The sequence below is a fragment of the Oncorhynchus keta genome, chromosome 21, assembly GCF_023373465.1.
Source record: "Oncorhynchus keta strain PuntledgeMale-10-30-2019 chromosome 21, Oket_V2, whole genome shotgun sequence".
Lineage (NCBI taxonomy): Eukaryota > Metazoa > Chordata > Actinopteri > Salmoniformes > Salmonidae > Oncorhynchus > Oncorhynchus keta.
Genome location: NC_068441.1, coordinates 26341122 through 26354609, shown reverse-complemented (window position 1 = coordinate 26354609; position 13488 = coordinate 26341122). Strand labels below are relative to the sequence as shown.

General features: G+C 42.0%; 1 protein-coding gene across 25 annotated transcripts in view; it reads right to left on the bottom strand.

The window, feature by feature from the left end:
• The window catches only part of LOC118372674 (la-related protein 4-like), a 36198-nt gene extending 23657 nt beyond the window's left edge, over window positions 1-12541 (bottom strand). For 22 of the 25 annotated variants that reach the window (XR_008074302.1, XR_008074304.1, XR_008074308.1 and 19 more), the window contains exons 1-3: window positions 2938-3123; window positions 1574-1715; window positions 1041-1199 (exon numbers count right to left, since the gene is read on the bottom strand). Coding sequence is in view for 4 of the 25 variants with exons in the window: in XM_035758622.2 (XP_035614515.2) it covers window positions 1041-1199; window positions 1574-1715; window positions 2938-2955 (319 nt within the window). In the remaining 21 variants the exon portion in view is untranslated. Of the gene's footprint in view, window positions 1-1040; window positions 1200-1573; window positions 1716-2937; window positions 3124-11771 lie in introns of those variants that run through there. The other 3 variants (XM_052473581.1, XM_052473582.1, XM_052473583.1) reach the window with 3 other exon arrangements.
• Window positions 12542-13488: the final 947 nt, after the last annotated feature.

Genomic DNA, 13488 nt, shown 5'->3' with positions numbered 1-13488 from the left:
GCGTGATTAATCACTCCAGAGAACGTGTTTCCACTGCTCCAGAGTCCAATGGCAGCAAGCTTTACACCACTCCAGCCGACGAGTGGAATTGCGCATGGTGATCTTCGGCTTGTGTGCGGCTACTCGGCCACGTTAACACATTTCCCGACAGTTATTGTGCTGGTGTTTCTTACAGGCGCAGTTTGGAACTCGGTAGTGAGTGTTGCATCCGAGGACATACGATTTTTACGTGGTCCAGTTCTGTGAGCTTGTGTTGCCTACCACTTCGCGACTGAGCCGTTGTTGCTCCTAGATGCTTCCACTCCACAATAGCAGCACTTACAGTTGACCGGGGCAGCTCTAGCTGGGCAGAAATGTTACAAACTAACGATGATGGTGGCACGTTGAAAGTCACAGTGCTTCAGTAAGGCCATTCTACTGCCAATGTTTGTATATGTAGATTGCATGGCTGTGTGCTTGATTTTACACACCTGTCAGCAACGGTGTGGCTGAAATAGCCGAACCCACTAATTGGAAAGGGTGTCCACGTGTGTGTGTGTGTGTGTGTGTGTGTGTGTTTTTTTGTGTGTTTGAATTTTCAGTATGGAAGAAGTGTGTAAAGTTTAAAACCAGATCAACTATGAAAAGATAAATGGACCTATATCTTTTTTTACATGAGATAATCTTTGACAACTAACAATCACCAAAATAAAAGCTATTCAGCCAGAGAGAATCTAACATTTAAGAAAGTATGTAATCAGGAGTATTTTGTCATGGCATGGGGCCCCCATTGATTCTGTTATTATGTTTGAGTCACTCAGATAACAATAACCATGGCAAAATGTGTAGAATTGCAGGAAATTAGCTTTAAAACCGCAAAAATGTGCCACTGCGGCCAACAGGAAGGCCACGCCCACCTCCCAAGCCCCAGTTTGATCGCCCCAAAATGTAAAAAATAAATAAAACAGTACATGTAGCCAATTCCCTCCAACACCAGATCAGAGCATGCCATGTCAAAAGCTTCTGACCCAGAGGGAGCTGACCTGAGGACTGCTACTGACCTGCTGACTCAGTCACAGAGTCATAGAGGGGGTACCCCAGCTCAGGGGGATCCATGCCGTTCAGTACACCCTCTGTGGGTAAACGGGCACTACTGTCCGACGGGTCTGAGTACTCCGTGCCATATCCCTTATCCTCAGTTGGGGGAGCCTCTGAATAGCCTGGGAGGAAGATGGTAGAGTCATGTGGTAGATAAGAGTCTGACAGGGAAAGAGACACTGTCAAGGTTGAACTAGGGAGGCTATGTATTCCAGACTAATAACAGTGATTTATTTTCGGTCCATCCACAGATCAGGGTTAGGATGATCTCAGGCCTGGATTAACGGTCCTTCTAAGAAGGCAACTGTGCACTCAACTCCGCTAATCAAGTGCCCTAAACCACATGCTTAACACATGTAGAATTTCGAAGAAAATGTGCATCAATTCCATTTAAAACACAAAGCTAATATCTTATCTCGGTCTGTGATTAAGATCTAGTTAGGCCTGTGTGTGAATGTAGGTATATAAAAACTACAGCATTGAGATTGGCATTTACCCTCAGTGACATCAGCAGATGTCGGGGTAGTCTCCAGCCAGTGGGTGCCCTCCGTGCCGTCCTCTGGGACTTGGCCCTGGGGCACAGGGATCTCCTGCCAGACTTTGGCATTGGGGTTTAGCCCTGCTCCCTTTGTGGTGACCTGTGTGACAAAATACAGAAACACCTTTAGGCTCCTGTAGGTTTCTGTCAAATGCTTATTTACAGATCATGGATTCATATTCCAATATTGCTGCATTTTCAAAACATCCAATGCTGTCAAATGCATTATCATATACTATTAACATCAATCAACCCTACACTGATCAAGTCCATTTGGAGAGTGATATGTTATGAACGCTGCTTAACAGGCTAAATGTTCAATGCCCATCAGATTTTCATTATCATTAACAGCCATGTTTGAAATGGAAACACCTCAATGAATCAGCCATGAATGCATGCTGATGTTCAATTCTAGACCAGTTCAAATTTGCTGAGATTCAAATTACACCTTTCACCTTGAATTGAAAGTCAGACACTAATGCAAAGCACAAGAAAGCCCATATCAAATATTTGCACGTTACAGCATTCACCTCTAATTGAAATGCCGCCATAGTGGAATAAAATAGTGCGTGGCAAAGTGGCAATAACACACATGTGAAAAACATAGGCTAAATATTACATTACAACGATATGTCGTTTTTGTGGAGTTAAATGTCTGGGATGCATTTGTTTTCCAGCTAATGAATGAACTTGAGTACACTGTGATAAATTGTACACACTGGAGCTTCAACCCGTCATATGCAACTACTTGATGTTTAAAATAGTCAAGCCTTTGTAACGACTAATCAGATTAGGTAGCATCAACTACTCAGTGGTCACTATACTGACTGGAGACCTGGGCATCTAAACATATCTGTCTAAACCTCCCCACCTAGTTAGATACAATATGAATAGTTAAACTGACAACTATGTTTGTTCCTTTACAAGGTACACACGTGTTGTAACTAGGCAAAAAAAAAACATCGTAATTCATTAACATATTGGTGACTGATATGTGAATTTAAGGAGGCGTTATATCACCTCCCATCAGCCAGAACTCCACACACACACACACGTTCTTGCCCTTTAGCTCTAGATTGTAAAAACATTACATGTAGCCAACTAGCTAGCTACAGCTCAATTTATTATAGTTTTTTTTCCTTTGCATGCTCACCAATGAACGAAAGCATATTCCCCGATTGCAACGTTTGATTAACGTCATTATTACAGCGCTATTGACACGCATGCAACGGTCCCCGTGGCTTCCTAAAGCGCCATAAAATTTCTTCCATAAACCGAACTTTAGACTAGAATGTATAGCTAATAGTACAGACCAAACATACCTCAACAAATAACAACATTGTCTTCCTCCCAATGTGGTACGGACTCGCTAGCTACCCGATTCAATTGATGTAGCCAGCTAATTCACGATTTTGGTCACTTTTAAGAAGATAAATGTAAAATGGATGGAACTCGATAACACCGTACAATTCACAAGAGGACAGCATGCTACAGGGAAGGCGCTCTCATGAGGGCCTCAACGGATTGTTCATTGGGTATCGTACTCCATTAGACTCCGCCTCTCCCAAGTCGTCACACGTACAGACACACTTTTGTGCATCGCCTCTCATTCACCATTTTCCCCCACCGACAATACGTCAAAGACATTCTCGCAATTGGTCGAAGCGTCGCGTCAGTCAAAACCATCGTTCAACTCTTCCGGTACTGAAGCCTTCCCTCTGCGGATAGTACGACAAAAGAGAGCACATGGCGAAAGGCATACAGGCCGCTCCAGCATCATGTATACGCTGCACACTTGTAAACCGAAGAACATAAAATAGAAATCATTGCCGATCATGTGGAAATAAAATAACCTTTTTGACAGCTTTGGTGGAGGTCAGGAAAACAAAAAGGTCCCACTTTACCTCGGACATAAATAGTATCGTTATCAAAACACGAGGGAAAGGGTTGAACGGAATCTGGGGTGTATTTATTAGTCGATTCTGTTGCAAAACATTTTGCAATGATAACAGTTTACTCTAGGAACCAAACGGGGGACCTAACTGAATTTGTCCAATAAAAATGTAACTCGTTTTTGTTGCAGTATCTGACTAATGAACACACCCCTGATCCGAGTCAGGGCCACCATCTGTGAGCCACAGTTCTTAACCCGCTAAACTGAAGTCTAAACATTAGCTTGGAGAGCCAACAAGTCTGAAGGTCTCAGGCAAGGTTACTCATCACAGGAATGTGGTTCACTGAACCAACTGGTCAGACTACACCCCCATTTGATCGCCTTAGTCACTGTACTACTGTGACCAACTGGGGTTTTGAACCTGGATCTCCTGCAAGATTGTTAGTTCAGGGAGACAAAACAAGTCTTTAGTAGGTCTCAGAGGCAAGGTTACTCATCACATGAGTGCAGTTCACTGAATCACCTCCATTAAACACATGCAACAGTCATCAAAAATGTTACGGTTTGAAAACAATTGTAATAAATGCAACAATTGGGAAATGGATTAAGATACTGCAAAAGTAACTTTAAAATTAATCAGATATGACTGAATTATTGCACAGAAAATATTTTACTAGTTCAGGGATTTGGGTGGGAATTCAGGTATTCCAACATCAGATTAAGGGAAATCAGAACATCAGAAAATCATGTAGGATTTTTAATGAATTTATTTGCAAATTATGGTGGAAAATAAGTATTTGGTCAATAACAAATACTTGTTACAGTGGGACAAAAAAGTATATAGTCAGCAACCAAATTGTGCATTTTCTCCCACTTAAAAAGATGAGGCCTGTAATTTTCATCATAGGTACACTTCAACTATGACAGACAAAATGAGAAAAAAGCCTACCCATCAGTAACACACTACGCCGCCAGGGACTCAAATCCTGCAGTGCCAGACGTGTCCCCCTGCTTAAGCCAGTACATGTACAGGCCCGTCTGAAGTTTGCTAGAGAGCATTTGGAATATCCAGAAGAAGATTGGGAGAATGTCATATGGGAGAATGTCATATGGTCAGATGAAACCAAAATATAACTTTTTGGTAAAAACTCAACTTGTTGTGTTTGGAGGACAAAGAATGCTGAGTTGCATCCAAAGAACACCATACCTACTGTGAATCATGGGGGTGAAAACAACATGCTTTGGGGCTGTTTTTCTGCAAAGGGACCAGTACGACTGATCCGTGTAAAGGAAAGAATGAATGGGGCCATGTATCGTGAGATTTTGAGTGAAAACCTCCTTCCATCAGCAAGGGCATTGAAGATGAAACATGGCTGGGTCTTTCAGCATGACAATGATCCCAAACACACCGCCCGGGCAACGAAGGAGTGACTTCGTAAGAAGCATTTCAAGGTCCTGGAGTGGCCTAGCCAGTCTCCAGATCTCAACCCAATAGAAAATCTTTGGAGGGAGTTGAAAGTCAGTGTTGCCCAGCAACAGCCCCAAAACATCACTGCTCAAGAGGAGATCTGCATGGAGGAATGGGCCAAAATACCAGCAACAGTGTGTGAAAACCTTGTGAAGACTTACGGAAAACGTTTGACCTCTGTCCCTGGCGGCATAGTGTGTTACTGATGGTAGGCTTTTGTTACTTTGGTCCCAGCTCTCTACAGGTCATTCACTAGGGCCCCCAGTGTGGTTCTGGGATTTTTGCTCACCGTTCTTGTGATCATTTTGACCCCACGGGGTGAGATCGTGCATGGAGCCCCAGATCAAGAGAGATTATCAGTGGTCTTTTATGTCTTCCATTTCCATAATAATTGCTCCCACAGTTGATTTCTTCAAACCAAGCTGCTTACCTATTGCAGATTCAGTCTTCCCAGCCTGGTGCAGGTCTACAATTCTGTTTCTGGTGTCCTTTGACAGCTCTTTGGTCTTGGCCATAGTGGAGTTTGGAGTGTGACTGTTTGAGGTTGTGGACAGATGTCTTTTAAGTTCAAACGTGTGCCATTAATACAGGTGGAGGACAGAGAAGCCTCTTAAAGAAGAAGTTACAGGTCTGTGAGAGCCAGAAATCTTGCTTGTTTGTAGGTGACCAAATACTTATTTTCCACCATAATTTGCAAATAAATTCATAAAAAATCCTACAATGTGATTTTCTGGATTTCTTTTTCTCATTTTGTCCGTCATAGTTGAAGTGTACCTATGATGAACATTACAGGCCTCATCTTTTTAAGTGGGAGAACTTGCACAATTGGTGGCTGACTAAATACTTTTTTGCCCCACTATGTCATGCAATAAAATGCAAATTAATTACTTAAAAATCATACAATGTGATTTTCTGGATTTTTGTTTTAGATTCCGTCTCTCACAGTTGAAGTGTATCTTTGATAAAAATTACAGACCTCTACATGCTTTGTAAGTAGGAAAACATGCAAAATCGGCAGTGTATCAAATACTTGTTCTCCCCACTGTCTTCTGCTAGATTTGTACATTCCTTACATTGGAGCAGCACAAAGAGAGCAATGTTGATACATTGTATCATTTCATCCCCTGTAACCAAAGGCACAGACCAATCTGAGTACCCTTTGCAAGTTCACTGTCATGCAGCCTTAGTGTCAGAGGAAAAATGGAGCACCGCTTCACGACAGGCATGCTTGCAGCTTCACAGCAAAGAAAACAATGTTTCTAGCCTAAACGTTTTTTGTTTATCCTATATTTACAAGAGATGCCTTTCTATCGAGATTTGCACGCATTTTATATAATTTCACAAACCATGTTGCAGGCCGTTTTAAATTCATCCCAGGGTTCTAGCTAACAACCTGGTTATTTTGACAGTAGGTTTAGGCAAATTTGATTGGCACAGGAAAGTATCTGCTACTCAGAAAGATTCAGAATGGTTGGATTCATATAAGCCTAATGTAAAAAATCTATTCATTATTTTTGGGTGCTTAACCTTTTAAGAAGTTGGGAGGTGTGTGTGTAACGGTTTTATGCAGCGTTTACCCCTTACATGAAGACCAGACCGGATACGTTGTGTGCGTGGCAAAATACATGTAGAAATCCATGTTATTCAATTATTGCGCGCCAACGAGCATCTGCGTTGCCACGGGCTAAAATAGAAGTCATTCCTATTTCTGATGCAGATCGCGCTGCAAGTCCTGCCTCTCCCATCTCCTCATTGGTTTATAGAAGTAGGTACCCATGTGAGTGATTGAAAGACTAATTGTTTTGCCGGTTGTCGTGGTAATACTATGAAAGTGTAGATGCCAATCACCATATAAGTTAAAAGATGAAAAGACTGGAAGGAGGAGAGATGACTAGAAACGATTCGGTTGACCGTTTTATGTGTGGATTCATTGTCGGAGTAGAGGACCTTGTGCATTTCAGGAAAATAACAACTCAATGTTTATAACCCAGGACAAATTAGCTAGCAGCAGCAAGCTAGCTAAATAGGACAAATTAGCTAGCAAGTGCAAGCCATCTAGCTAAATTGCCATACATGTTTAATGCTTTCCGACCTGTCCCCAAATGAATGTCATTGGTTCAGAGTTTGTTTTGATATTTTAACCTGCGTGTTGTGATCGCGTTTGGTGTAGGGGGACAAAATAAATTTGCGCACGCGCGCAGCCGGTTTTTGTTCCGTGTTACTGACAAAATGACATTCAAGTCAACATTCATGTATATCACAGGTGGTTAGTGGCACCTTAATTGAGGAGGGCGGGCTCCAGGTAATGGCTGGAGCGGAATATGTGGAACGTTATCCAACTATTTTTATGTGTTTGATGTAGGGAGACAAATTGTTAGTCCGTTTTACTGCCGACTAACTGACGCCAATCAACCGGTCAGCAAAACATTTAAAAAAAACAATACTAACAGTAAAATGACGTGACCAACAAAATACTTTCTGAGATCCGCATATAATGAATGACAAGATGCTTATGTTTCTGCCCTAACAAGCTTAGGACCAAGATAAGCCCATAGAAACGCATTGGACTTATTTTGGTGAGAGAAACCTCTCGCGTCGCCTCTTTCTCTCAAAAGGCTATAATTGAACATGTAATTCCTGTAATGAAGCAGCTAATAAAATGTGATTTTTAAACATTTTCCCAAATGCAATTGGCAGAAATAAACGGTTCTATGAAAAATACAAAAGCTCCTTATTAATTCTGGCCACCAAAGTTAACATGCGATTGCATTTAGAATTATTTGTTGCGCAATGACTGGGCGTACTTTAGCAGGTTTCACTCCAGTAGCCTACAGGCTTTTTGAGGAGCTACTCTTGCGCTGTCTGACAGGTGGTAGACTACTCCGCACCTCAAACTAGGCTCTGTATGCTGTGTGCGTTTGATAAATAAAATTCATGACAACTAAATAAAAACAGACACGCTGCATTTTCATTCAACAAAATTATGCAAATTAACCTATGGACCGATAAGCATGACCGGTCAAGTGTATTTTTGGTGGCTAACAGATTAACGGTTAACATCCCTAATTTGATTATTATGAGCCTCTACTGATGTACATTACTTCCATTCCTCCAGCCAAATAACAGGTAGGCTCGGTCTTGGCAAATATGAGAAATCAGTCAGTCATTCTATGCAGTATTCTATTATACACTGAACAGTGGAGAGTTCAATGTGTTGTATTGAGTAAAAGTCCATTTCAGTGACAGTTCTTTGGAGAATATTTAGAAACCGCGAACAAGCATCCAGGGGGACGGGGCGAACAGGATGCTAGGCCACTATTTTCCACCATGTTATTGCAGTACTAATCGGTATTGTAATACTTGGCCTGGTATCGTATCATTTGTAAAATGTTGGTATTGTGATAAGCCTAGTGTCTGGTGTGACCACCATTTGCCCAATGCAGTGCAACATCTCCTTCGCATAGAGTTGATCAGGCTATTGGTTGTGGAATGTTATTCCACTCTTCAATGGCTATGCAAAGTTGCTGGATATTGGCAGGAACTGGAACATACTGCTGTAGACTTCGATCCAGAGCTTCCCAAACATGCTCAATGGGTGAGATGTCTTGAGTATGCAGGCCATGGAAGAACTGGAATATTTTTAGCTTCCAGGAATTGTGTACAGATCCTTGCGACATTAGCGTGCTAAAACATGGGGTGATGGCAACGGATTAATGGCACGACAATCGGCTTCAGGATCTCGTCACAGTATGCCTACGGAGCTGTGAGGGGAACGGCACCTCAGTACCTCCAGGCTCTGATCAGGCCCTACACCCAAACAAGGGCACTGCGTTCATCCACCTCTGGCCTGCTCGCCTCCCTACCACTGAGGAAGTACAGTTCCCGCTCAGCCTAGTCAAAACTGTTCGCTGCTCTGGCCCCCCAATGGTGGAACAAACTCCCTCACGACGCCAGGACAGCGGAGTCAATCACCACCTTCCGGAGACACCTGAAACCCCACCTCTTTAAGGAATACCTAGGATAGGATAAAGTAATCCTTCTCACCCCCCTTAAAAGATTTAGATGCACTATTGTAAAGTGGCTGTTCCACTGGATGTCATAAGGTGAATGCACCAATTTGTAAGTCGCTCTGGATAAGAGCGTCTGCTAAATGACTTAAATGTAAATGTAAATGTTATTTTGAGTCAAAATAAGTGTTTATTCAGTATTGTTGTAATTGTCATTATTATAAATACATTTTTTAAAATGTTATTAAATTGGCCAATTAATCGGTATCAGCTTTTTTTGGTCCTCCAATAATCTGTATCGTGTTGGAAAAAAATCATAATTGTTCAACCTCTGGAAGAGGCTGATCGTGGTGGTCCTGGGCTGTTGTGGTTTCACATGGTTTGCGAATGTGAGGCCGTTTTTTTTTTGTTGGATTTTAGGGATGCACAGACAGGAAATTTTGGCCCGATACCGATATATAATATTTTCCTTGCCAAAAAAACTGATAGACAACCGATATTTAAAATTTTAGCAGCCTTTTAAGCATTCTAGTACAGTTAAATAGTTGAAACACACACTGACCAAAAAGTTATTTTGTTGGCATTTACACATGTCCCCATTAGCGGTAAAACATAATTAAAAACCTATTTCTTTCACTTACTTGCTGTGCTGTTATGTTGTTCATTCGTTTCATTCTCAACCAGGATTTCATCATAGATGTCAAGCAGTGATGTCAGAAGAGGCCACGGACCAGACAGCTGAAACATGGGTCCTCTTCCTCGGTGCGCACTGTCACTGTGACCGTGTCCATCTTGTCCAGCTGTGTCTAACATTTCACATAAACCCTATTTCTTGTCTGTATCGAAGTACCCTTGTACCTAGCATCGAGCATGGTGGCGACACAGTGAAGAGGCTCTGAGAGAATGCCTCCGAATCGCTTGTTCACAGCCTCCAGTCGGGTACTTTTGCAAGTATTAACCCCACGGTCTGTCTCTGCAGTTTTGTTGAGCAGGCTTTTCAATGCCATGACAAAGGGTATCACATCTGCTGCAGACCCAGTTGATGAGCTTATTTCTCTAGCCAGTTGTTTGAACGGAGATAGGATTGTGTTCATGTTCATGTTTCAAACATGTTCTCAAATATGTCAGCAGCGGTATGAGAACCAGCACATTCTTGAGCATGCAATACAGCTTTCCTCAGTACAAAATCCTCTTAGACCCACTGTGCTGTCATACTCTGCATGCTCATGGGGCTGACATCACTGGTCCAAATGTCAGTCGTGAAGCTAAGAGCAGTGATGCCCATAGAAAGTAGTTCATGGTTGTGCGTTTTAACAATACTGTGTAATTCCGGTAGGGCAACATCTGAAAAATAGCACCTACTTGGTAGTGTGTACCTGGGCTCAAGGTGCTCAACCAGTTAGCGAAAGCCAACATCCTCCACGAACAGAGAACGGTTGATTGTCAAGGGAAATGAATTCCATTATCTTGGCGTTAATAGATTTGGCTTGGAGTTGAATCACAGATTTGTTTTACTCTTTCAAATTACTGTTTGACTTGCACTTCTTTAGTTGTTGGAAGTATGTGCTTAAGTTTTTTTCTGCTTTTGTTCTAAGTAGTTGCTGAACGTCTGGGGGTGATGCACTTATAAATGAGTAATCAGGTTTGTGGTATTTAAAGTTTTCACTTTCTCCCCTCCTTTTTGTTATCTTCCTTTGAAACTTTAAAGTAGATCCACACAGCAGACATTGTGGGCTAGGTTAAGAATGCTGTGTTGCACGTGTAGCACAGCATTTTTTGTGGCGTCATTTATCTACATTTAAATGTATGCACTTAAGCTTTGACATCGGTTTTGCACATCGGCGTTAAACTAGACATTGGACCAATGCCGATATTTTTACCTAATATCAATTGACATTGTGCATCCCTATTGTATTTCTTGCGTTTACAGCCATGGTGATGCACTGCACGTATGGAGTGAAAATCACAGAATATATGTTAGTTGCGGCAGCAGAGAAATATGTGAGAGCTTTTAGTGCAGAAGACTTACAGGAAGTTGAGATCCTCCCAGACCGACGGACTGATGGAGGATCCTTTAGGGATGGGATAGTGTATTAGCGGCAGCGTAGCCTAGTGGTTAGAGCGTTGGACTAGTAACCGGAAGGTTGCGAGTTCAAACCCCCGAGCTGACAAGGTACAAATCTGTCGTTCCGCCCCTGAACAGGCAGTTAACCCACTGTTCCCAGGCCGTCATTGAAAATAAGAATATGTTCTTAACTGACTTGCCTGGGTAAATAAAAAAATAAAAAATTGTGTATTGGCGCAGAGTAAGATGGTGCACTTTAAGTTTCCCCTTTATTTTTGTGTTTGTCACAATGTGGAATGCACATTCCGAACTGAGAAAGGCAGCAATACGCCAAAAAGCGTCTAGTCTGCCGGAAATTCACATGAATTATTAATTCATACGGATACTCTTTACAAAACTATCTAGCTAACGTAGTTGACTAACGTACGCGAACTAACCTCGTTAGCAAACGTTAGCTATTTTACGTTGGTTAACTATTAGTCGACCTGGCTTGTTAACGTTAAGTTAACGAACACCTGTCGATAAACTAAGTCTTAATGCGTAGTTACAGGCCAGACTAACACCGAAGTAGCACGCGGAAGAACCAGTCTATACAGCCAACGGGTGAATTGCAGTAACTTAGCTTAGGTTGCAACATTACGATTACGTTAGTTTCATGGGGGCCTGCCCTTGGGAGATTCGAGGTGGAGGGAGTGCTAATTTAACACAGGGCCCAAACTCACCATGTCGCCTTGATCCTTCACGGTTTTCGATGTTCTCTCCTTGTTCACGTTTGTCCAGTGCTGGCTTGACCCTTTCCTTCTGCTGCGGCGACGACCGGCAATGCTCCGAACTCATCCGCCGCCCCCGACTGGCCACTCTGCCCCGTCCCCCCACTCCGACTTCACCTTACCACGTAAAAACAATATCACGTTATTCAACTTGGTTTGATGTATAACTAAGTGCAATCAATTGCGCAATTGTCACAATAAAAAGGAAATAGGATAGCCAGTCGTGTAATATCTTAATTTTCGATTACAAACCAAATCGTTGACATAGCCGCACGATGAAGCCTTTGCTAGGCGCCACACTCCCGTCATACAACGCGACCAGGAGTGTATTCATTAGTCGGATTCTGTTACAAAACGTTTTGCTTCGAAAACAAGAGTTAACATTTCAACAATTCCAGGTAGGTCCCTCCACGTTTGCTTCCGTTAGGGTTGTTACCGTTTACTTGAGGAACCAACCGTTTTTCAACGCAATTGGACGAATGAATACACCCCTGTTACTGCCTCCCTCCCTGGTAACAGTGCTACAGTCTCGGCGCCGCATAGCAACGAGAGCGGCACTCTTTCCGCATAACGACAGCGCGAGCAGAAAAACAAATATATGGAATGTTTTTAAAACATATATATATATATATGGATGTTTCAAAACAGCAGTCAATTTGGCGAGGGAAATAACAAGAAACTTCTTCCAGATAATTGAAGTTTGTAAACAGACTATCATATGTGGTTGTGTTCTTCAATATTGTGATGAAACAGGCAGGGAGCAGGTCACGAACCCTCGACCTTCTAGCCCGAGGTCCGGCGCGCTATCGACTGCGCAGCAAAAGCATGCTCGCGCGGGAGTGTCGATCTCCGCGCTTATAAATCCAGGGTCGTTACATTATTTAATTTAGTCTTGAAATAATCACTGACAAGTGGAAATACTGCTTTCGGTAATATTTCTTTAAGGAAGGGAAATAGCAATTATGTATACAAACACATAATTATACACATCATTGGGAAAGAATGATGTTAGATCTAGTAATTAGATCTAGTATCAGGTTCCCCTGTCCATGTCATTTTAATCATTGTGGTCTAAAATAGTCAAAATAAAAGATTTTAGATCGTGGTCTAAAATAATTCGAATAACTCAGATTTGAATCAATCAGATATTTTATTTTTAAGTTTATAACGGAAGTGATCGGATGCGTCTTCTGCTGCTACGTTCACACACATTTTATTTGTTCTAAATGATCAACTTTCTCGAATGGTTTGCTTTCTCTTCTACATATTATAATTAGTTTGAGACTGGAGTTAAGATCTTGCAGGTTTAAACGATGAGTATTCACCCAACCGTGTGGTTAAATATTTAGTTACTTATTCACATCTTTCTCTTTGTGTGTTAGGGAAAGCATTAGCTAGCTGACGTTAGCTTGCCGTAATTGATGCTGAGGCTAGCCAGGTAGCTAATATTCAACCTGCAAGATGTACGTACCATTGTTGTCTGTAAAGAAACTGCTGCAACAACGTCTCTGTCATCTCGCAACAAAAGAGAAACAAGAATGTTATCATATGCCAGTAGTGTTAATGGGGACACAGGCAATTTTGAATAAAATGCCCAAATGTGGCTACAGCTGTTCTATCCCAGACAGCTGTCAAATCAACACCCAACTGCTCTCCTCATCTCAGACAG